The 21155-nt window shown below is 49.2% G+C and overlaps 1 protein-coding gene across 1 annotated transcript in view; it reads left to right on the top strand.

The window, feature by feature from the left end:
• Positions 1-2885: 2885 nt before the first annotated feature.
• Positions 2886-21155, top strand: part of LOC116958037 (zinc finger CCHC domain-containing protein 24-like) — a 104426-nt gene continuing 86156 nt past the window's right edge. Inside the window, exon 1 of the mRNA XM_076054895.1 lies at positions 2886-3389. Within this exon, the coding sequence (XP_075911010.1) occupies positions 3033-3389 (357 nt within the window). The 5' untranslated portion in view covers positions 2886-3032. The remainder of the gene's footprint in view (positions 3390-21155) is intronic.

The following is a 21155-nucleotide window of genomic DNA, read 5'->3' as shown; positions in this document are numbered from 1 at the left end:
AGACAGACAGACACAGAGACAAACAGACACAGACAGACAGAGAGACCGACAGACACAGACAGACAGAGAGACACAGAGACAGACAGAGAGATACAGACAGACAGAGAGACACAGACAGACAGAGAGACACAGACAGACACAGACAGACACAGACAGACAGAGAGACACAGACAGACAGAGACACAGACAGACAGAGAGACACAGACAGACAGACACAGACATACAGAGAGACACAGACGGACAGACAGACACAGACAGACAGAGAGACTCGCATATCGAGTGTTGTCGGACGTTTCTAGCGTCTGGAGCAGCATCATCATCAGCAGCATCAGCAGCATAAGTATCTGGAATCATCATCAGCTGACATTGCTAAAAGTAACATCATCATCAGCAGCAGCATCATCATCAGCAACAACAGCAGCATCATAAGTATCTGGCGTCATCAACTGACATTTCTTAAAGTAGCAGCAGCATCATCAGCGGCAACATCATCATTATCAACATCACCATTATCAGCATCACCATTATCAACATCACCATTATCAACATCATCATTATCAGCATCACCATTATCAGCATCACCATTATCAACATCACCATTATCAGCATCACCATTATCAGCATCATCATTATCAGCAACATCAAATCAGCAGCATCACCACCGCCTAGCATTATCTGTGAGTCTGGAGGCGATTTTTGAATTCTCACTTGAAGGCTGGTCCGGTCTGATTCAGTCTGATCCATTCGTCCGCTGTTATCTTACTCGGGCTTGATCTGCTCTTGTTTAGATCGCATATGGTTTGATCTGGCCTGGTCTGGCCTGGTTATGATCCAATCTGGCTTTATCTGGTCTGGTTTAGATCTGATTTGGGTTGATCTGGTCTGGTTTATATCTAATCTGGTTCGATCTGGTATGTTCCGGTCTGGTTTAGATCTAATCTGGTTCGATCTGGCTTGATCCGGTATAGTTATGATTTAATCTGGCTTGACGTGGTTCTTGTTTTGTGATCTAATCTGGTTTGATATGTCTTGATTTGGTCTGGTTATTAATCTAGTCTGGTTTGATCTGGCATAATGTGGTCTGGTGTTTATCTAATCTGGGTTGATCTGGCTTAATCTGGTTTGATCCGGTCTGGTTTGATCTGGTCTCGTTTGCCCTAATCTGGTTTGGTTTTATCTATGAAATTGCAAATTAATTCTGGCTGTATTGAAGGCCACATTATTGGGGGCGTTAATTCTCGGATCGGGCTACCATCCGCCACGGTCTCCCCTTCTGTGTGTGACGACGATTCTGCGGTGACCGAGATCCGATTTAAATTCATCATCAGCAGTATCATAGCATCAGCAGTATCATCAGCAGTCTCGACAGGTAGCATTTCAGCAGCAGTAACACAAGTATTTATATCATCAGCGGCATCGTCGTCATCATTCGTGCCATCGTTAAATTACAGCGGCACCTGTACAAACTATCATCATCATCTGTAAAATCAGCAGCATCATCATCAGCAGCAGCACAAACATCAGCAAGGTCATCAGCAAGCAGCAATCAACGAGATCTTAAAGAAGCGCTGCTGAACATCAGCATCATCAGAAGCGGCATCTGCAGAGATCATCATCGCCGTCAGCAGCAGCAGCAGCAACAGCAGCAGCGTCAGCGTCAGCTTCGCAAACCTTCCAAGAGCATCAAGAGCGGAGACGTTTGGCTGAGAGTTAGAGCAACAAGCTAACCACGAGCTGGCGTTAGTACTGGGGTCGTGTTGGTGCAGCTGGTCAGCGCACGCATGCGGTGATAGCGCTAGAACACGCGGTAGCGACAGCGCATGTGTTAGATCAGCGGTGGCGTCGGTGCACATGCCCGCACAGTGTTGGTGCTAGCACAGGCGTCGGTTGCGGGCGTTTGCGGTGCAGGTGTTAGCGCAGAGGCACTGACGGCACAGGCGTTATAGCGCAGAGGAAGTGTTAAGTCCTGGCTCGGGCCAAGGCGTCATTTTTAGGTGGTGGTGTTAGGCCAGGCGTTGACTCGTGCAGGCGTCCGCGCCCGAGCTAGCGCTGCGACAGACGAGCTGGTCGCAAACCCCGCGGGTCGGTGTCGCAGGTGACAGACAGACAGCGCAGCCGGCGCCATCGCGGACTTGGCGGTGGGCGTTCGGGGCGTCCTCATGCGTTGGCGGGGCCTCGCTGCCGGCGGCGGTGGAGACGGTGGCGTTAGAACGGGCGCTGGCAGCGCTCGGCTGTGCCGCCCGTTAGCGCGCCCGCCGATGTTGGCGGCGATGTGAGCGTCGGTGGCAACGTTTTGTGCGACCCGTTAGTAGCCTAACCAGCCCTTGCCGCTGGGCGACATCGGGGGTCCGGCAGTAGACCCGGTGCTATCCTCGGCAGTGCGGAGCGGCGTCGGGAGTTGACAGGGGCACACCACTCAGCCGTGCTGCCTTCAGTAGTACTGCCCGCAAGCGGTGCTTTACCCAGTGGTAGTTTAGTCAGCGGCGAACGGAGTCGCGCGCTCGGTAGCGCCGTACACGGCGGTCGTGGTCAGTGGCTGACCACGGTAGTACTCCTGGTCGCACGCTCGGTAGCGCCATACCCGGCGGTCATAGTCAGTAGCTGATCACGGTAGTACTCCTGGTCGCACGCTCGGTAGCGCCGTACACGGCGGTCGTGGTCAGTGGCTGACTACGGTAGTACTCCTGGTCGCACGCTCGGTAGCGCCGTACACGGCGGTCGTAGTCAGTGGCTGACCACGGTAGTACTCCTGGTCGCACGCTCGGTAGCGCCGTACCCGGCGGTCGTAGTCAGTGGCTGACCACGGTAGTACTCCTGGTCGCCCGCTCGGTAGCGCCGTACCCGGCGGTCGTAGTCAGTGGCTGACCACGGTAGTACTCCTGGTCGCACGCTCGGTAGCGCCGTACCCGGCGGTCGTAGTCAGTGGCTGACCACGGTAGTACTCCTGGTCGCCCGCTCGGTAGCGCCGTACCCGGCGGTCGTAGTCAGTGGCTGACCACGGCAGTACCCTCGCCAGTACCCACGCTACCACCATGAGCCTCCTGTCCAGCATCGACACAAGCGCCTCGGTGTGCAACCCGGCGCAGCTGCTCCACTGGGTCTACCTGTCCCTCCAGGAGCCGCACTCCGTACACGCCCCCCCTCCTACGCATCCTCACCACCACGCCAACCACGCTCACCAACACCACGCTCACCAACGCCACGCTCACCACCACCACCACCACCACCACGCCGCCGTCACGGCCGCGGCCGCCACCGCGGCCACGACCGGCACGGCCGCGGCCGCGACTTCCCAGTCTGGAGGGGGCGGCGCCGGAGTCAACGCGACGATGGAACGCTTCCGCCCGGAGAACGGAGGAGGAGGAGGAGGAGCGTTTACGGCTGGCGAGGTGAGAACTTTTGGGGGGTTGGGGGGGCAGGGGAGGGTTGCGGTGGCCGTGGTCAGTTGTGGGTGGGAGGCGGTTCGAGGTGGAAGCGTTAGCGCCTCCAATTGCCGGGGTGGGAAGGCGTACGATGAACTTGTAATCTGCGGGTCTCTGCGGGTCTCTGTGGGTCTCTGTGGGTCTCTCCATAGGCCTGGGATGTCTCCGTGCGTGTACGTTGAGCTTCTTTCGCGCCATACATAGCCAAGCGCCCTAAACTGTGGGTCTCTGTGGGTCTCTGTGGGTCTCTGTGGGTCTCTGTGGGTGCCTCCCATTGGCAGGCTTGCAGGCGTACGATGAACTTGTAATCTGCGGGTCTCCGTGGGTCTCTGTGTGCTGTCTCTACGGGTGTCTGCGCGCGTGCACGTTGAGCTGCTCCGGCGCCGGGGGTAGCCAGGCGCGCCTTTCCCGACGACAAACTGGACGCGGCAACAAGTGGCCCTCAAGAAGCGAGTTTCTGCGCGGTGGTGCAGCACACCGTTGGGCTCATAGCATCGTGGCGTGCGGCAACGGAGTGTGTCGTGTGCACGTTGAGCTTCTCGCGCACCGCACGTGGCTGACCGCGGTCACCGGAGGCACGGCGGGGTGCGGCGTGGGGAAGGACGACAAACGAAACGCTCCAGCAACAAGCGGTCGTGAAGAAATGGGTTCGCCAACCTGGACGATGACTATGAAAGTGCCGCGGCTGCCCGGGGCGGCTTCGTCGCATCGGGAGAGCGTTCCAGACGGCCGCAGGAGTAAGCGCGGTTCATCTGTGGCAAGCGCTGCGTAATTAACGTGGTTTGAACTTTTACATTACGAGACCTCCTTTGCAAGTAACAAGATATAGTAATGGGTTTTTACCCTTTTAACTGGCGCAAAAAACTGACACCTTTATTCAAGGCGTCGTGTTTGCAATAACCGCAACACAAGCAGTCAAAATGCAAACAAAAAGAGACAACTGTGATAGTAATATTGGCACCGTCCTCGAATTTGATTGGTCCACACCCGAGACGGCTTTTCTTAGTGGAGACTTAAGGGCTCTAAGAAAAGCCGTCTCGGGTGTGGACCAATCAAATTCAAGGACAGTGCCAATATTACTATCAGAGTTGTCTCTTTTTGTTTGCATTTTGACCGCTTGTGTTGCGGTTATTGCAAACACGATGCCTTGAATAAAGGTGTCAGTTTTTGTGCCAGTTAAAAGGGTAAAAACCTATTTCTATGGTTGAACTTCTTTTGCCACCTACACGTAGCAGACCAAGCTCGGGGGCGGAGCCAGGATTTTCAGCCCTGGGGCGACGCTCAACACATGTTAATTTCATGAATGATTTAGCGAGACAGGTTTGTTCCTTTCACCTGAAGGAGGCCACTTGCGCTGTGGCCGAAACGTCGTGATAATTTTATTGTTTCGTTTTATTATTTTATTCTCATTCTGCGTGACTTTTTTTCCCGAAAGAACCAAAGGAGGTGAATCCTTGCAGCCACGAGAGCTTTAAATCGAGATTTAGAGAGAGTCGATGGTGCAGTGTTGAGTCTATGGTGCAGTGTTGAGTCTATGGTGGCAGTGTTGAGTCGATGGTGCAGTGTTGAGTCTATGGTCCAGTGTTGAGTCGATGGTGCAGTGTTGAGTCTATGGGCAGTGTTGAGTCTATGGTCCAGTGTTGAGTCGATGGTGAAGTGTTGAGTCTATGGGCAGGGTTGGGTCTATGATGCAGTGTTGAGTCTATGGTCCAGTGTTGAGTCTATGGTGCAGTGTTGAGTTTATGGTCCAGTGTTGAGTCGATGGTGTAGTGTTGAGTCTATGGTGCAGTGTTGAGTCTATGGTGCAGTGTTGAGTCTATGGTGCAGTGTTGAGTCTATGGTGCAGTGTAGAGTTTATGGTCCAGTGTTGAGTCGATGGTGTAGTGTTGAGTCTATGGTGCAGTGTTGAGTCTATGGTGCAGTGTTGAGTCTATGGGCAGTGTTGGGTATATGGTGCAGTGTTGAGTATATGGTGCGGTGTTGAGTCTATGGTGCAGTGTTGAGTCTATGGTGCAGTGTTGAGTCTATGGTGCAGTGTTGAGTCTATGGTGCAGTGTTGAGTCTATGGTCCAGTGTTGAGTCTATGGTGCAGTGTTGAGTTTATGGTCCAGTGTTGAGTCGATGGTGTAGTGTTGAGTCTATGGTGCAGTGTTGAGTCTATGGTGAAGTGTTGAGTATATGGTGCAGTGTTGAGTCTATGGTGCGGTGTTGAGTATATGGTGCGGTGTTGAGTCTATGGTGCAGTGTTGAGTCTATGGTGCAGTGTTGAGTCTATGGGCAGTGTTGAGTCTATGGTCCAGTGTTGAGTCGATGGTGCAGTGTTGAGTCTATGGGCAGTGTTGAGTCTATGGTGCAGTGTTGAGTCTATGGTCCAGTGTTGAGTCTATGGTGCAGTGTTGAGTTTATGGTCCAGTGTTGAGTCGATGGTGTAGTGTTGAGTCTATGGTGCAGTGTTGAGTCTGTGGTGCAGTGTTGAGTATATGGTGCGGTGTTGAGTCTATGGTGCAGTGTTGAGTCTATGGGCAGTGTTGAGTCTATGGTGTTGTGTTGAGTCTATGGTGCAGTGTTGAGTCTATGGTGCTGTGTTGAGTATATGGTGCAGTGTTGAGTCTATGGGCAGTGTTGAGTCTATGGTGTTGTGTTGAGTCTATGGTGCAGTGTTGAGTCTATGGTGCTGTGTTGAGTATATGGTGCGGTGTTGAGTCGATGGTGCAGTGTTGAGTCTATGGTGCAGTGTTGAGTCGATGGTGTAGTGTAGAGTCTATGGTGCAGTGTTGAGTCTATGGTGCAGTGTTGAGTCTATGGTGCAGGGTTGAGTATATGGTGCAGTGTTGAGTCTATGGTGCAGTGTAGAGCCTATGGTGCAGTGTTTAGTCTATGGTGCAGTGTTGAGTCTATGGTGCAGTGTTGAATATATGGTGCAGTGTTGAGTCTATGGTGCAGTGTTGAGTCTATGGTGCAGTGTTGAGTATATGGTGCAGTGTTGAGTCTATGGTGCGGTGTTGAGTATATGGTGCGGTGTTGAGTCTATGGTGCAGTCTTGAGTCTATGGTGCAGTGTTGAGTCTATGGTGCAGTGTTGAGTCTATGGGCAGTGTTGAGTCTATGGTGCTGTGTTGAGTCTATGGTGCAGTGTTGAGTCTGTGGTGCTGTGTTGAGTATATGGTGCGGTGTTGAGTCGATGGTGCAGTGTTGAGTCTATGGTGCAGTGTTGAGTCTATGGTGCAGTGTTGAGTCTATGGGCAGTGTTGAGTCTATGGTGCAGTGTTGAGTCTATGGTCCAGTGTTGAGTCTATGGTGCAGTGTTGAGTTTATGGTCCAGTGTTGAGTCGATGGTGTAGTGTTGAGTCTATGGTGCAGTGTTGAGTCTATGATGCAGTGTTGAGTCTATGGTGCAGTGTTGAGTCTATGGTGCAGTGTAGAGTCTATGGTGCAGTGTTGAGTCTATGGTGCAGTGTTGAGTCTATGGTGCAGTGTTGAGTATATGGTGCAGTGTTGAGTCTATGGTGCAGTGTTGAGTCTATGGTGCAGTGTTGAGTCTATGGGCAGTGTTGAGTCTATGGTGCTGTGTTGAGTCTATGGTGCAGTGTTGAGTCTATGGTGCTGTGTTGAGTATATGGTGCGGTGTTGAGTCGATGGTGCAGTGTTGAGTCTATGGTGCAGTGTTGAGTCGATGGTGCAGTGTTGAGTCTATGGTGCTGTGTTGAGTATATGGTGCGGTGTTGAGTCTATGATGCAGTGTTGAGTCTATAGTGCAGTGCTGAGTCTATGGTGCAGTATTGAGTCTAAGGTGCAATGTTGAGTCTATGGTGGAGTGTTGAGTCTATGGTCAGTGTTGAGTCTATGGTACAGTGTTGAGTCGATGGTGCAGTGTTGAGTCTGTGGTGCAGTGTTGAGTCTATGGTGCAGTGTTGAGTCTATGGTGCAGTGTTGAGTCTATGGTGCAGTGTTGAGTCTATGGTGCAGTGTAGAGTCTATGGTGCAGTGTTGAGTCTATAGTGCAGTGTTGAGTCTATGGTGCAGTGTTGAGTCTATGATGCTGTGTTGAGTCTATGGTGCAGTGTTGAGTCTATGGTGCTGTGTTGAGTATATGGTGCGGTGTTAAGTCTATGGTGCAGTGTTGAGTGTATAGTGCAGTGTTGAGTCTTTCTGTGCAATGTTGAGTCTATAGTGCAGTGCTGAGTCTATGGTGCAGTGTTGAGTCTATGGGCAGTGTTGAGCCTATAGGCAGTGTTGAGTCTATGGTGCAGTGTTGAGTCTATGGTGCAGTGTTGAGTCTATGGGCAGTGTTGAGTCTATGGTGCTGTGTTGAGTCTATGGTGCAGTGTTGAGTCTATGGTGCTGTGTTGAGTATATGGTGCGGTGTTGAGTCGATGGTGCAGTGTTGAGTCTATGGTGCAGTGTTGAGTCGATGGTGCAGTGTTGAGTCTATGGTGCTGTGTTGAGTATATGGTGCGGTGTTGAGTCTATGATGCAGTGTTGAGTCTATAGTGCAGTGCTGAGTCTATGGTGCAGTATTGAGTCTAAGGTGCAATGTTGAGTCTATGGTGGAGTGTTGAGTCTATGGTCAGTGTTGAGTCTATGGTACAGTGTTGAGTCGATGGTGCAGTGTTGAGTCTGTGGTGCAGTGTTGAGTCTATGGTGCAGTGTTGAGTCTATGGTGCAGTGTTGAGTCTATGGTGCAGTGTTGAGTCTATGGTGCAGTGTAGAGTCTATGGTGCAGTGTTGAGTCTATAGTGCAGTGTTGAGTCTATGGTGCAGTGTTGAGTCTATGATGCTGTGTTGAGTCTATGGTGCAGTGTTGAGTCTATGGTGCTGTGTTGAGTATATGGTGCGGTGTTAAGTCTATGGTGCAGGGTTGAGTATATGGTGCAGTGTTGAGTCTTTCTGTGCAATGTTGAGTCTATAGTGCAGTGCTGAGTCTATGGTGCAGTGTTGAGTCTATGGGCAGTGTTGAGCCTATAGGCAGTGTTGAGTCTATGGTGCAGTGTTGAGTCTATGGTGCAGTGTTGAGTCTATGGGCAGTGTTGAGTCTATGGTGCTGTGTTGAGTCTATGGTGCAGTGTTGAGTCTATGGTGCTGTGTTGAGTATATGGTGCGGTGTTGAGTCGATGGTGCAGTGTTGAGTCTATGGTGCAGTGTTGAGTCGATGGTGCAGTGTTGAGTCTATGGTGCTGTGTTGAGTATATGGTGCGGTGTTGAGTCTATGATGCAGTGTTGAGTCTATAGTGCAGTGCTGAGTCTATGGTGCAGTATTGAGTCTAAGGTGCAATGTTGAGTCTATGGTGGAGTGTTGAGTCTATGGTCAGTGTTGAGTCTATGGTACAGTGTTGAGTCGATGGTGCAGTGTTGAGTCTGTGGTGCAGTGTTGAGTCTATGGTGCAGTGTTGAGTCTATGGTGCAGTGTTGAGTCTATGGTGCAGTGTTGAGTCTATGGTGCAGTGTAGAGTCTATGGTGCAGTGTTGAGTCTATAGTGCATTGTTGAGTCTATGGTGCAGTGTTGAGTCTATGATGCTGTGTTGAGTCTATGGTGCAGTGTTGAGTCTATGGTGCTGTGTTGAGTATATGGTGCGGTGTTAAGTCTATGGTGCAGTGTTGAGTGTATGGTGCAGTGTTGAGTCTTTCTGTGCAATGTTGAGTCTATAGTGCAGTGCTGAGTCTATGGTGCAGTGTTGAGTCTATGGGCAGTGTTGAGCCTATAGGCAGTGTTGAGTCTATGGTGCAGTGCTGAGTCTATGGTGCAGTGTTGAGTCTATGGTGCATTGTTGAATCTATGGTGCAGTGTTGGTCTATGGGCAGTGTTGAGCCTATAGGCAGTGTTGAGTCTATGGTGCAGTGTTGGGTCTATGGTGCAGTGTTGAGTCTATGGTGCAGTGTTGAGTCTATGGGCAGTGTTGAGTCTATGGGCAGTGTTGAGCCTATGGGTAGTGTTGAGTCTATGGTGCAGTGTTGAGTCTTTGGTGCAGTGTTGAGTCTATGGTGCAGTGCTGAGTCTATGGTCAGTGTTGAGTCGATGGTGCAGTGTTGAGTCTATGGTCAGTGTTGAGTCGATGGTGCAGTGTTGAGTCTATGGTGCAGTGTTGAGTCTATGGTCGAGTGTTGAGTCTATGGTCAGTGTTGAGTCTATGGTGCGGTGTTGAGTCTATGGTGCAGTGTTGAGTCTATGGTCAGTGTTGAGTCTATGGTGCAGTGTTGAGTCTATGTTGCAGTGTTGAGTCTATGGTGCAGTGCTGAGTCTATGGTGCAGTGTTGAGTCTATGGTGCAGTGTTGAGTCTATGGTGCAGTGTTGAGTCTATGGTGCAGTGCTGAGTCTATGGTGCAGTGTTAAGTCTACGGTGCAGTGTTGAGTCTATGGTGCAGTGTTGAGTCCATGAGTAGTATTGAGTCTATGGTGCAGTGTTGAGTCTATGGTGCAGTGTTTAGTCTATGGGCAGTGTTGAGTCTGTAGGCAGTGCTGAGTCTATGGTGCAGTGTTGGTCTATGGTCAGTGTTGAGTCGATGGTGCAGTGTTGAGTCTATGGTCCAGTGTTGAGTCGATGGTGCAGTGTTGAGTCGAAGGTGCAATGTTGAGTCTATGGTGCAGTGTTGAGTCTATGGGCAGTGTTGAGTCTATGGGCAGTGTTGAGTCTATGGTGCAGTGTTGAGTCTATGGTGCAGTGTTGAGTCTACAGTGCAGTGTTGAGTCTATGGTGCAGTGTTGAGTCTATGGTGCAGTGTTGAGTGTATGGTGCAGTGTTGAGTCTATGGTGCAGTGTTGAGTGTATGGTGCAGTGTTGAGTCGATGGTGCAGTGTTGAGTCTATGGGCAGTGTTGAGTCTATGGTGCAGTGTTGAGTCTATGGTGCAGTGTTGAGTCTATTGGCAGTGTTGAGTCTATGGGCAGTGCTGAGTCTATGGTGCAGTGTTGAGTCTATGGTGCAGTGTTGAGTCTATGGTGCAGTGCTGAGTCTATGGTGCAGTGTTGAGTCTACAGTGCAGTGTTGAGTCTATGGTGCAGTGTTGAGTCTATTGTGCAGTGTTGAGTCTATGGTGCAGTGTAGAGTCTATGATGCAGTGTTGAGTCTATGGTGCAGTGTTGAGTCTATGGTGCAGTGTTGAGTCTATGGTGCAGTGTAGAGTCTATGGTCAGTGTTGAGTCAATGGTGCAGTGTTGAGTCTATGGTCCAATGTTGAGTCGATGGTGCAGTGTTGAGTGTATGGTGCAGTGTTGAGTCGATGGTGCAGTGCTGAGTCTATGGGCAGTGTTGAGTCTATGGTGCAGTGTTGAGTCTATGGTCCAGTGTTGAGTCTATGGTGCAGTGTTGAGTCTATGGTGCAGTGTAGAGTCTATGGTCCAGTGTTGAGTCTATGGTGCAGTGTTGAGTCTATGGTGCAGTGTTGAGTCTATGGTGCAGTGTTGAGTCTATGGTGCAGTGTTGAGTCTATGGTGCAGTGTTGAGTCCATGAGTAGTATTGAGTCTACGGTGCAGTGTTGAGTCTATGGTGCAGTGTTGAGTCCATGAGTAGTATTGAGTCTATGGTGCAGTGTTGAGTCTATGGTGCAGTGTTTAGTCTATGGGCAGTGTTGAGTCTGTAGGCAGTGTTGAGTCGATGGTGCAGTGTTGAGTCTATGGTCCAGTGTTGAGTCGATGGTACAGTGTTGTGTCGAAGGTGCAATGTTGAGTCTATGGTGCAGTGTTGAGTCTATGGGCAGTGTTGAGTCTATGGGCAGTGTTGAGTCTATGGTGCAGTGTTGAGTCTATGGTGCAGTGTTGAGTCTACAGTGCAGTGTTGAGTCTATGGTGCAGTGTTGAGTCTATGGTGCAGTGTTGAGTGTATGGTGCAGTGTTGAGTCTATGGTGCAGTGTTGAGTGTATGGTGCAGTGTTGAGTCGATGGTGCAGTGTTGAGTCTATGGTGCAGTGTAGAGTCTATGGTCCAGTGTTGAGTCTATGGTGCAGTGTTGAGTCTATGGTGCAGTGTTGAGTCTATGGTGCAGTGTTGAGTCTATGGTGCAGTGTTGAGTCTATGGTGCAGTGTTGAGTCCATGAGTAGTATTGAGTCTACGGTGCAGTGTTGAGTCTATGGTGCAGTGTTGAGTCCATGAGTAGTATTGAGTCTATGGTGCAGTGTTGAGTCTATGGTGCAGTGTTTAGTCTATGGGCAGTGTTGAGTCTGTAGGCAGTGCTGAGTCTATGGTGCAGTGTTGGTCTATGGTCAGTGTTGAGTCGATGGTGCAGTGTTGAGTCTATGGTCCAGTGTTGAGTCGATGGTACAGTGTTGAGTCGAAGGTGCAATGTTGAGTCTATGGTGCAGTGTTGAGTCTATGGGCAGTGTTGAGTCTATGGGCAGTGTTGAGTCTATGGTGCAGTGTTGAGTCTATGGTGCAGTGTTGAGTCTACAGTGCAGTGTTGAGTCTATGGTGCAGTGTTGAGTCTATGGTGCAGTGTTGAGTGTATGGTGCAGTGTTGAGTCTATGGTGCAGTGTTGAGTGTATGGTGCAGTGTTGAGTCGATGGTGCAGTGTTGAGTCTAAGGGCAGTGTTGAGTCTATGGTGCAGTGTTGAGTCTATGGTGCAGTGTTGAGTCTATGGTGCAGTGTTGAGTCTATGGGCAGTGCTGAGTCTATGGTGCAGTGTTGAGTCTATGGTGCAGTGTTGAGTCTATGGTGCAGTGCTGAGTCTATGGTGCAGTGTTGAGTCTACAGTGCAGTGTTGAGTCTATGGTGCAGTGTTGAGTCTATTGTGCAGTGTTGAGTCTATGGTGCAGTGTAGAGTCTATGATGCAGTGTTGAGTCTATGGTGCAGTGTTGAGTCTATGGTGCAGTGTTGAGTCTATGGTGCAGTGTTGAGTCTATGGGCAGTGTTGAGTCTATGGTGCAGTGTTGAGTCTATGGTGTAGTGTAGAGTTTATGGTCAATGTTGAGTCAATGGTGCAGTGTTGAGTCTATGGTCCAATGTTGAGTCGATGGTGCAGTGTTGAGTGTATGGTGCAGTGTTGAGTCGATGGTGCAGTGCTGAGTCTATGGGCAGTGTTGAGTCTATGGTGCATTGTTGAGTCTATGGTCCAGTGTTGAGTCTATGGTGCAGTGTTGAGTCTATGGTGCTGTGTTGAGTATATGGTGCGGTGTTGAGTCTATGATGCAGTGTTGAGTCTATAGTGCAGTGCTGAGTCTATGGTGCAGTATTGAGTCTAAGGTGCAATGTTGAGTCTATGGTGGAGTGTTGAGTCTATGGTCAGTGTTGAGTCTATGGTACAGTGTTGAGTCGATGGTGCAGTGTTGAGTCTGTGGTGCAGTGTTGAGTCTATGGTGCAGTGTTGAGTCTATGGTGCAGTGTTGAGTCTATGGTGCAGTGTTGAGTCTATGGTGCAGTGTAGAGTCTATGGTGCAGTGTTGAGTCTATGGTGCTGTGTTGAGTCTATGGTGCAGTGTTGAGTCTATGGTGCTGTGTTGAGTATATGGTGCGGTGTTGAGTCTATGATGCTGTGTTGAGTCTATGGTGCAGTGTTGAGTCTATGGTGCTGTGTTGAGTATATGGTGCGGTGTTAAGTCTATGGTGCAGGGTTGAGTATATGGTGCAGTGTTGAGTCTTTCTGTGCAATGTTGAGTCTATAGTGCAGTGCTGAGTCTATGGTGCAGTGTTGAGTCTATGGGCAGTGTTGAGCCTATAGGCAGTGTTGAGTCTATGGTGCAGTGTTGAGTCTATGGTGCAGTGTTGAGTCTATGGGCAGTGTTGAGTCTATGGTGCTGTGTTGAGTCTATGGTGCAGTGTTGAGTCTATGGTGCTGTGTTGAGTATATGGTGCGGTGTTGAGTCGATGGTGCAGTGTTGAGTCTATGGTGCAGTGTTGAGTCGATGGTGCAGTGTTGAGTCTATGGTGCTGTGTTGAGTATATGGTGCGGTGTTGAGTCTATGATGCAGTGTTGAGTCTATAGTGCAGTGCTGAGTCTATGGTGCAGTATTGAGTCTAAGGTGCAATGTTGAGTCTATGGTGGAGTGTTGAGTCTATGGTCAGTGTTGAGTCTATGGTACAGTGTTGAGTCGATGGTGCAGTGTTGAGTCTGTGGTGCAGTGTTGAGTCTATGGTGCAGTGTTGAGTCTATGGTGCAGTGTTGAGTCTATGGTGCAGTGTTGAGTCTATGGTGCAGTGTAGAGTCTATGGTGCAGTGTTGAGTCTATAGTGCATTGTTGAGTCTATGGTGCAGTGTTGAGTCTATGATGCTGTGTTGAGTCTATGGTGCAGTGTTGAGTCTATGGTGCTGTGTTGAGTATATGGTGCGGTGTTAAGTCTATGGTGCAGTGTTGAGTGTATGGTGCAGTGTTGAGTCTTTCTGTGCAATGTTGAGTCTATAGTGCAGTGCTGAGTCTATGGTGCAGTGTTGAGTCTATGGGCAGTGTTGAGCCTATAGGCAGTGTTGAGTCTATGGTGCAGTGCTGAGTCTATGGTGCAGTGTTGAGTCTATGGTGCATTGTTGAGTCTATGGTGCAGTGTTGGTCTATGGGCAGTGTTGAGCCTATAGGCAGTGTTGAGTCTATGGTGCAGTGTTGGGTCTATGGTGCAGTGTTGAGTCTATGGTGCAGTGTTGAGTCTATGGGCAGTGTTGAGTCTATGGGCAGTGTTGAGTCTATGGGTAGTGTTGAGTCTATGGTGCAGTGTTGAGTCTTTGGTGCAGTGTTGAGTCTATGGTGCAGTGCTGAGTCTATGGTCAGTGTTGAGTCGATGGTGCAGTGTTGAGTCTATGGTCAGTGTTGAGTCGATGGTGCAGTGTTGAGTCTATGGTGCAGTGTTGAGTCTATGGTCGAGTGTTGAGTCTATGGTCAGTGTTGAGTCTATGGTGCGGTGTTGAGTCTATGGTGCAGTGTTGAGTCTATGGTCAGTGTTGAGTCTATGGTGCAGTGTTGAGTCTATGTTGCAGTGTTGAGTCTATGGTGCAGTGCTGAGTCTATGGTGCAGTGTTGAGTCTATGGTGCAGTGTTGAGTCTATGGTGCAGTGTTGAGTCTATGGTGCAGTGCTGAGTCTATGGTGCAGTGTTAAGTCTACGGTGCAGTGTTGAGTCTATGGTGCAGTGTTGAGTCCATGAGTAGTATTGAGTCTATGGTGCAGTGTTGAGTCTATGGTGCAGTGTTTAGTCTATGGGCAGTGTTGAGTCTGTAGGCAGTGCTGAGTCTATGGTGCAGTGTTGGTCTATGGTCAGTGTTGAGTCGATGGTGCAGTGTTGAGTCTATGGTCCAGTGTTGAGTCGATGGTGCAGTGTTGAGTCGAAGGTGCAATGTTGAGTCTATGGTGCAGTGTTGAGTCTATGGGCAGTGTTGAGTCTATGGGCAGTGTTGAGTCTATGGTGCAGTGTTGAGTCTATGGTGCAGTGTTGAGTCTACAGTGCAGTGTTGAGTCTATGGTGCAGTGTTGAGTCTATGGTGCAGTGTTGAGTGTATGGTGCAGTGTTGAGTCTATGGTGCAGTGTTGAGTGTATGGTGCAGTGTTGAGTCGATGGTGCAGTGTTGAGTCTATGGGCAGTGTTGAGTCTATGGTGCAGTGTTGAGTCTATGGTGCAGTGTTGAGTCTATGGGCAGTGTTGAGTCTATGGGCAGTGCTGAGTCTATGGTGCAGTGTTGAGTCTATGGTGCAGTGTTGAGTCTATGGTGCAGTGCTGAGTCTATGGTGCAGTGTTGAGTCTACAGTGCAGTGTTGAGTCTATGGTGCAGTGTTGAGTCTATTGTGCAGTGTTGAGTCTATGGTGCAGTGTAGAGTCTATGATGCAGTGTTGAGTCTATGGTGCAGTGTTGAGTCTATGGTGCAGTGTTGAGTCTATGGTGCAGTGTAGAGTCTATGGTCAGTGTTGAGTCAATGGTGCAGTGTTGAGTCTATGGTCCAATGTTGAGTCGATGGTGCAGTGTTGAGTGTATGGTGCAGTGTTGAGTCGATGGTGCAGTGCTGAGTCTATGGGCAGTGTTGAGTCTATGGTGCAGTGTTGAGTCTATGGTCCAGTGTTGAGTCTATGGTGCAGTGTTGAGTCTATGGTGCAGTGTAGAGTATATGGTCCAATGTTGAGTCTATGGTGCAGTGTTGAGTCTATGGTGCAGTGTTGAGTCTATGGTGCAGTGTTGAGTCTATGGTGCAGTGTTGAGTCTATGGTGCAGTGTTGAGTCCATGAGTAGTATTGAGTCTACGGTGCAGTGTTGAGTCTATGGTGCAGTGTTGAGTCCATGAGTAGTATTGAGTCTATGGTGCAGTGTTGAGTCTATGGTGCAGTGTTTAGTCTATGGGCAGTGTTGAGTCTGTAGGCAGTGTTGAGTCGATGGTGCAGTGTTGAGTCTATGGTCCAGTGTTGAGTCGATGGTACAGTGTTGTGTCGAAGGTGCAATGTTGAGTCTATGGTGCAGTGTTGAGTCTATGGGCAGTGTTGAGTCTATGGGCAGTGTTGAGTCTATGGTGCAGTGTTGAGTCTATGGTGCAGTGTTGAGTCTACAGTGCAGTGTTGAGTCTATGGTGCAGTGTTGAGTCTATGGTGCAGTGTTGAGTGTATGGTGCAGTGTTGAGTCTATGGTGCAGTGTTGAGTGTATGGTGCAGTGTTGAGTCGATGGTGCAGTGTTGAGTCTATGGTGCAGTGTAGAGTCTATGGTCCAGTGTTGAGTCTATGGTGCAGTGTTGAGTCTATGGTGCAGTGTTGAGTCTATGGTGCAGTGTTGAGTCTATGGTGCAGTGTTGAGTCTATGGTGCAGTGTTGAGTCCATGAGTAGTATTGAGTCTACGGTGCAGTGTTGAGTCTATGGTGCAGTGTTGAGTCCATGAGTAGTATTGAGTCTATGGTGCAGTGTTGAGTCTATGGTGCAGTGTTTAGTCTATGGGCAGTGTTGAGTCTGTAGGCAGTGCTGAGTCTATGGTGCAGTGTTGGTCTATGGTCAGTGTTGAGTCGATGGTGCAGTGTTGAGTCTATGGTCCAGTGTTGAGTCGATGGTACAGTGTTGAGTCGAAGGTGCAATGTTGAGTCTATGGTGCAGTGTTGAGTCTATGGGCAGTGTTGAGTCTATGGGCAGTGTTGAGTCTATGGTGCAGTGTTGAGTCTATGGTGCAGTGTTGAGTCTACAGTGCAGTGTTGAGTCTATGGTGCAGTGTTGAGTCTATGGTGCAGTGTTGAGTGTATGGTGCAGTGTTGAGTCTATGGTGCAGTGTTGAGTGTATGGTGCAGTGTTGAGTCGATGGTGCAGTGTTGAGTCTAAGGGCAGTGTTGAGTCTATGGTGCAGTGTTGAGTCTATGGTGCAGTGTTGAGTCTATGGTGCAGTGTTGAGTCTATGGGCAGTGTTGAGTCTATGGGCAGTGCTGAGTCTATGGTGCAGTGTTGAGTCTATGGTGCAGTGTTGAGTCTATGGTGCAGTGCTGAGTCTATGGTGCAGTGTTGAGTCTACAGTGCAGTGTTGAGTCTATGGTGCAGTGTTGAGTCTATTGTGCAGTGTTGAGTCTATGGTGCAGTGTAGAGTCTATGATGCAGTGTTGAGTCTATGGTGCAGTGTTGAGTCTATGGTGCAGTGTTGAGTCTATGGTGCAGTGTTGAGTCTATGGGCAGTGTTGAGTCTATGGTGCAGTGTTGAGTCTATGGTGCAGTGTAGAGTTTATGGTCAATGTTGAGTCAATGGTGCAGTGTTGAGTCTATGGTCCAATGTTGAGTCGATGGTGCAGTGTTGAGTGTATGGTGCAGTGTTGAGTCGATGGTGCAGTGCTGAGTCTATGGGCAGTGTTGAGTCTATGGTGCATTGTTGAGTCTATGGTCCAGTGTTGAGTCTATGGTGCAGTGTTGAGTCTATGGTGCAGTGTAGAGTCTATGGTCCAGTGTTGAGTCTATGGTGCAGTGTTGAGTCTATGGTGCAGTGTTGAGTCTATGGTGCAGTGTTGAGTCGATGGTGCAGTGTTGAGTGTATGGTGCAGTGTTGAGTCGATGGTGCAGTGCTGAGTCTATGGGCAGTGTTGAGTCTATAGTGCAGTGCTGAGTCTATGGTGCAGTGTTGAGTCTACAGTGCAGTGTTGAGTCTATGGTGCAGTGTTGAGTCTATTGTGCAGTGTTGAATCTATTGTGCAGTGTTGAGTCTATGGTGCAGTGTTGAGTCTATGGTGCAGTGTTGAGTCTATGGTGCAGTGTAGAGTCTATGGTCAGTGTTGAGTCAATGGTGCAGTGTTGAGTCTATGGTCCAGTGTTGAGTCGATGGTGCAGTGTTGAGTCTATGGGCAGTGTTGAGTCTATGGGCAGTGCTGAGTCTATGGTGCAGTGTTGAGTCTATGGTGCAGTGTTGAGTCTATGGTGCAGTGTAGAGTCTATGGTCAGTGTTGAGTCAATGGTGCAGTGTTGAGTCTATGGTCCAGTGTTGAGTCGATGGTGCAGTGTTGAGTCTATGGGCAGTGTTTAGTCTATGGGCAGTGCTGAGTCTATGGTGCAGTGTTGAGTCGATTGTGCAGTGTTGAGTCTATGGTGCAGTGCTGAGTCTATGGGCAGTGTTGAGTCTATGATGCAGTGTTGAGTCTATGGTGCAGTGTTGAGTCTATGGGCAGTGTTGAGTCTATGGGCAGTGTTGAGTCTATGGGCAGTGCTGAGTCTATGGTGCAGTGTTGAGTATATGGTGCAGTGTTGAGTCTATGGTGCAGTGCTGAGTCTATGGTGCAGTGTTGAGTCTACAGTGCAGTGTTGAGTCTATGGTGCAGTGTTGAGTCGATGGTGCAGTGTTGAGTGTATGGTGCAGTGTTGAGTCGATGGTGCAGTGCTGAGTCTATGGGCAGTGTTGAGTCTATGGTGCAGTGTTGAGTCTATGGTCCAGTGTTGAGTCTATGGTGAGGTGTTGAGTCTATGGTGCAGTGTAGAGTCTATGGTGCAGTGTTGAGTCTATGGTGCAGTGTTGAGTCTATTGTACAGGGTTGAGTCTATGGTGCAGTGTTGAGTCGATGGTGCAGTGCTGAGTCTATGGGCAGTGTTGAGTCTATGGTGCAGTGTTGAGTCTATGGTCCAGTGTTGAGTCTATGGTGCAGTGTTGAGTCTATGGTGCAGTGTAGAGTCTATGGTGCAGTGTTGAGTCTATGTTGCAGTGTTGAGTCTATTGTGCAGGGTTGAGTCTATGGTGCAGTGTTGAGTCTATGGTGCAGTGTTGAGTCAATGGTGCAGTGTTGAGTCTATGGTCCAGTGTTGAGTCGATGGTGCAGTGTTGAGTCTATGGTGCAGTGCTGAGTTTATGGGCAGTGTTGAGTCTATGATGCAGTGTTGAGTCTATGGTACAGTGCTGAGTCTATGGGCAGTGTTGAGTCTATGATGCAGTGTTGAGTCTATGGTGCAGTGTTGAGTCTATGGTGCAGTGTTGAGTCAATGGTGCAGTGTTGAGTCTATGGTCCAGTGTTGAGTCGATGGTGCAGTGTTGAGTCTATAGTGCAGTGCTGAGTCTATGGTCCAGTGTTGAGTCGATGGTGCAGTGTTGAGTATATGGTGCAGTGTTGAGTCTATGGTGCGGTGTTGAGTATATGGTGCGGTGTTGAGTCTATGGTGCAGTGTTGAGTCTATGGTGCAGTGTTGAGTCTATGGGCAGTGTTGAGTCTATGGTCCAGTGTTGAGTCGATGGTGCAGTGTTGAGTCTATTGGCAGTGTTGAGTCTATGGTGCAGTGTTGAGTCTATGGTCCAGTGTTGAGTCTATGGTGCAGTGTTGAGTTTATGGTCCAGTGTTGAGTCGATGGTGTAGTATTGAGTCTATGGTGCAGTGTTGAGTCTATGGTGCAGTGTTGAGTCTATGGTGCAGTGTTGAGTCTATGGTGCAGTGTAGAGTCTATGGTGCAGTGTTGAGTCTATGGTGCAGTGTTGAGTCTATGGTGCAGTGTTGAGTATATGGTACAGTGTTGAGTCTATGGTGCAGTGTTGAGTCTATGGTGCAATGTTGAGTATATGGTGCAGTGTTGAGTCTATGGTGCGGTGTTGAGTATATGGTGCGGTGTTGAGTCTATGGTGCAGTGTTGAGTCTATGGTGCAGTGTTGAGTCTATGGTGCAGTGTTGAGTCTATGGGCAGTGTTGAGTCTATGGTGTTGTGTTGAGTCTATGGTGCAGTGTTGAGTCTATGGTGCTGTGTTGAGTATATGGTGCGGTGTTGAGTCGATGGTGCAGTGTTGAGTCTATGGTGCAGTGTTGAGTCGATGGTGTAGTGTAGAGTCTATGGTGCAGTGTTGAGTCTATGGTGCAGTGTTGAGTCTATGGTGCAGGGTTGAGTATATGGTGCAGTGTTGAGTCTATGGTGCAGTGTAGAGTCTATGGTGCAGTGTTGAGTCTATGGTGCAGTGTTGAGTCTATGGTGCAGTGTTGAGTATATGGTGCAGTGTTGAGTCTATGGTGCAGTGTTGAGTCTATGGTGCAGTGTTGAGTATATGGTGCAGTGTTGAGTCTATGGTGCGGTGTTGAGTATATGGTGCGGTGTTGAGTCTATGGTGCAGTCTTGAGTCTATGGTGCAGTGTTGAGTCTATGGTGCAGTGTTGAGTCTATGGGCAGTGTTGAGTCTATGGTGCTGTGTTGAGTCTATGGTGCAGTGTTGAGTCTGTGGTGCTGTGTTGAGTATATGGTGCGGTGTTGAGTCGATGGTGCAGTGTTGAGTCTATGGTGCAGTGTTGAGTCTATGGTGCAGTGTTGAGTCTATGGGCAGTGTTGAGTCTATGGTGCAGTGTTGAGTCTATGGTGCAGTGTTGAGTCTATTGTACAGGGTTGAGTCTATGGTGCAGTGTTGAGTCGATGGTGCAGTGCTGAGTCTATGGGCAGTGTTGAGTCTATGGTGCAGTGTTGAGTCTATGGTCCAGTGTTGAGTCTATGGTGCAGTGTTGAGTCTATGGTGCAGTGTAGAGTCTATGGTGCAGTGTTGAGTCTATGTTGCAGTGTTGAGTCTATTGTGCAGGGTTGAGTCTATGGTGCAGTGTTGAGTCTATGGTGCAGTGTTGAGTCAATGGTGCAGTGTTGAGTCTATGGTCCAGTGTTGAGTCGATGGTGCAGTGTTGAGTCTATGGTGCAGTGCTGAGTCTATGGGCAGTGTTGAGTCTATGATGCAGTGTTGAGTCTATGGTACAGTGCTGAGTCTATGGGCAGTGTTGAGTCTATGATGCAGTGTTGAGTCTATGGTGCAGTGTTGAGTCTATGGTGCAGTGTTGAGTCAATGGTGCAGTGTTGAGTCTATGGTCCAGTGTTGAGTCGATGGTGCAGTGTTGAGTCTATAGTGCAGTGCTGAGTCTATGGTCCAGTGTTGAGTCGATGGTGCAGTGTTGAGTATATGGTGCAGTGTTGAGTCTATGGTGCGGTGTTGAGTATATGGTGCGGTGTTGAGTCTATGGTGCAGTGTTGAGTCTATGGTGCAGTGTTGAGTCTATGGGCAGTGTTGAGTCTATGGTCCAGTGTTGAGTCGATGGTGCAGTGTTGAGTCTATTGGCAGTGTTGAGTCTATGGTGCAGTGTTGAGTCTATGGTCCAGTGTTGAGTCTATGGTGCAGTGTTGAGTTTATGGTCCAGTGTTGAGTCGATGGTGTAGTATTGAGTCTATGGTGCAGTGTTGAGTCTATGGTGCAGTGTTGAGTCTATGGTGCAGTGTTGAGTCTATGGTGCAGTGTAGAGTCTATGGTGCAGTGTTGAGTCTATGGTGCAGTGTTGAGTCTATGGTGCAGTGTTGAGTATATGGTACAGTGTTGAGTCTATGGTGCAGTGTTGAGTCTATGGTGCAATGTTGAGTATATGGTGCAGTGTTGAGTCTATGGTGCG

The sequence above is a fragment of the Petromyzon marinus genome, chromosome 68 (genome assembly GCF_048934315.1).
Source record: "Petromyzon marinus isolate PM22_M1 ecotype Great Lakes invasive population chromosome 68, UKy_Petmar_22M1.pri1.0, whole genome shotgun sequence".
Lineage (NCBI taxonomy): Eukaryota > Metazoa > Chordata > Hyperoartia > Petromyzontiformes > Petromyzontidae > Petromyzon > Petromyzon marinus.
The sequence above is the reverse complement of the archived record's forward strand: the minus strand, read 5'-3'. Positions and strand labels throughout refer to the sequence as shown.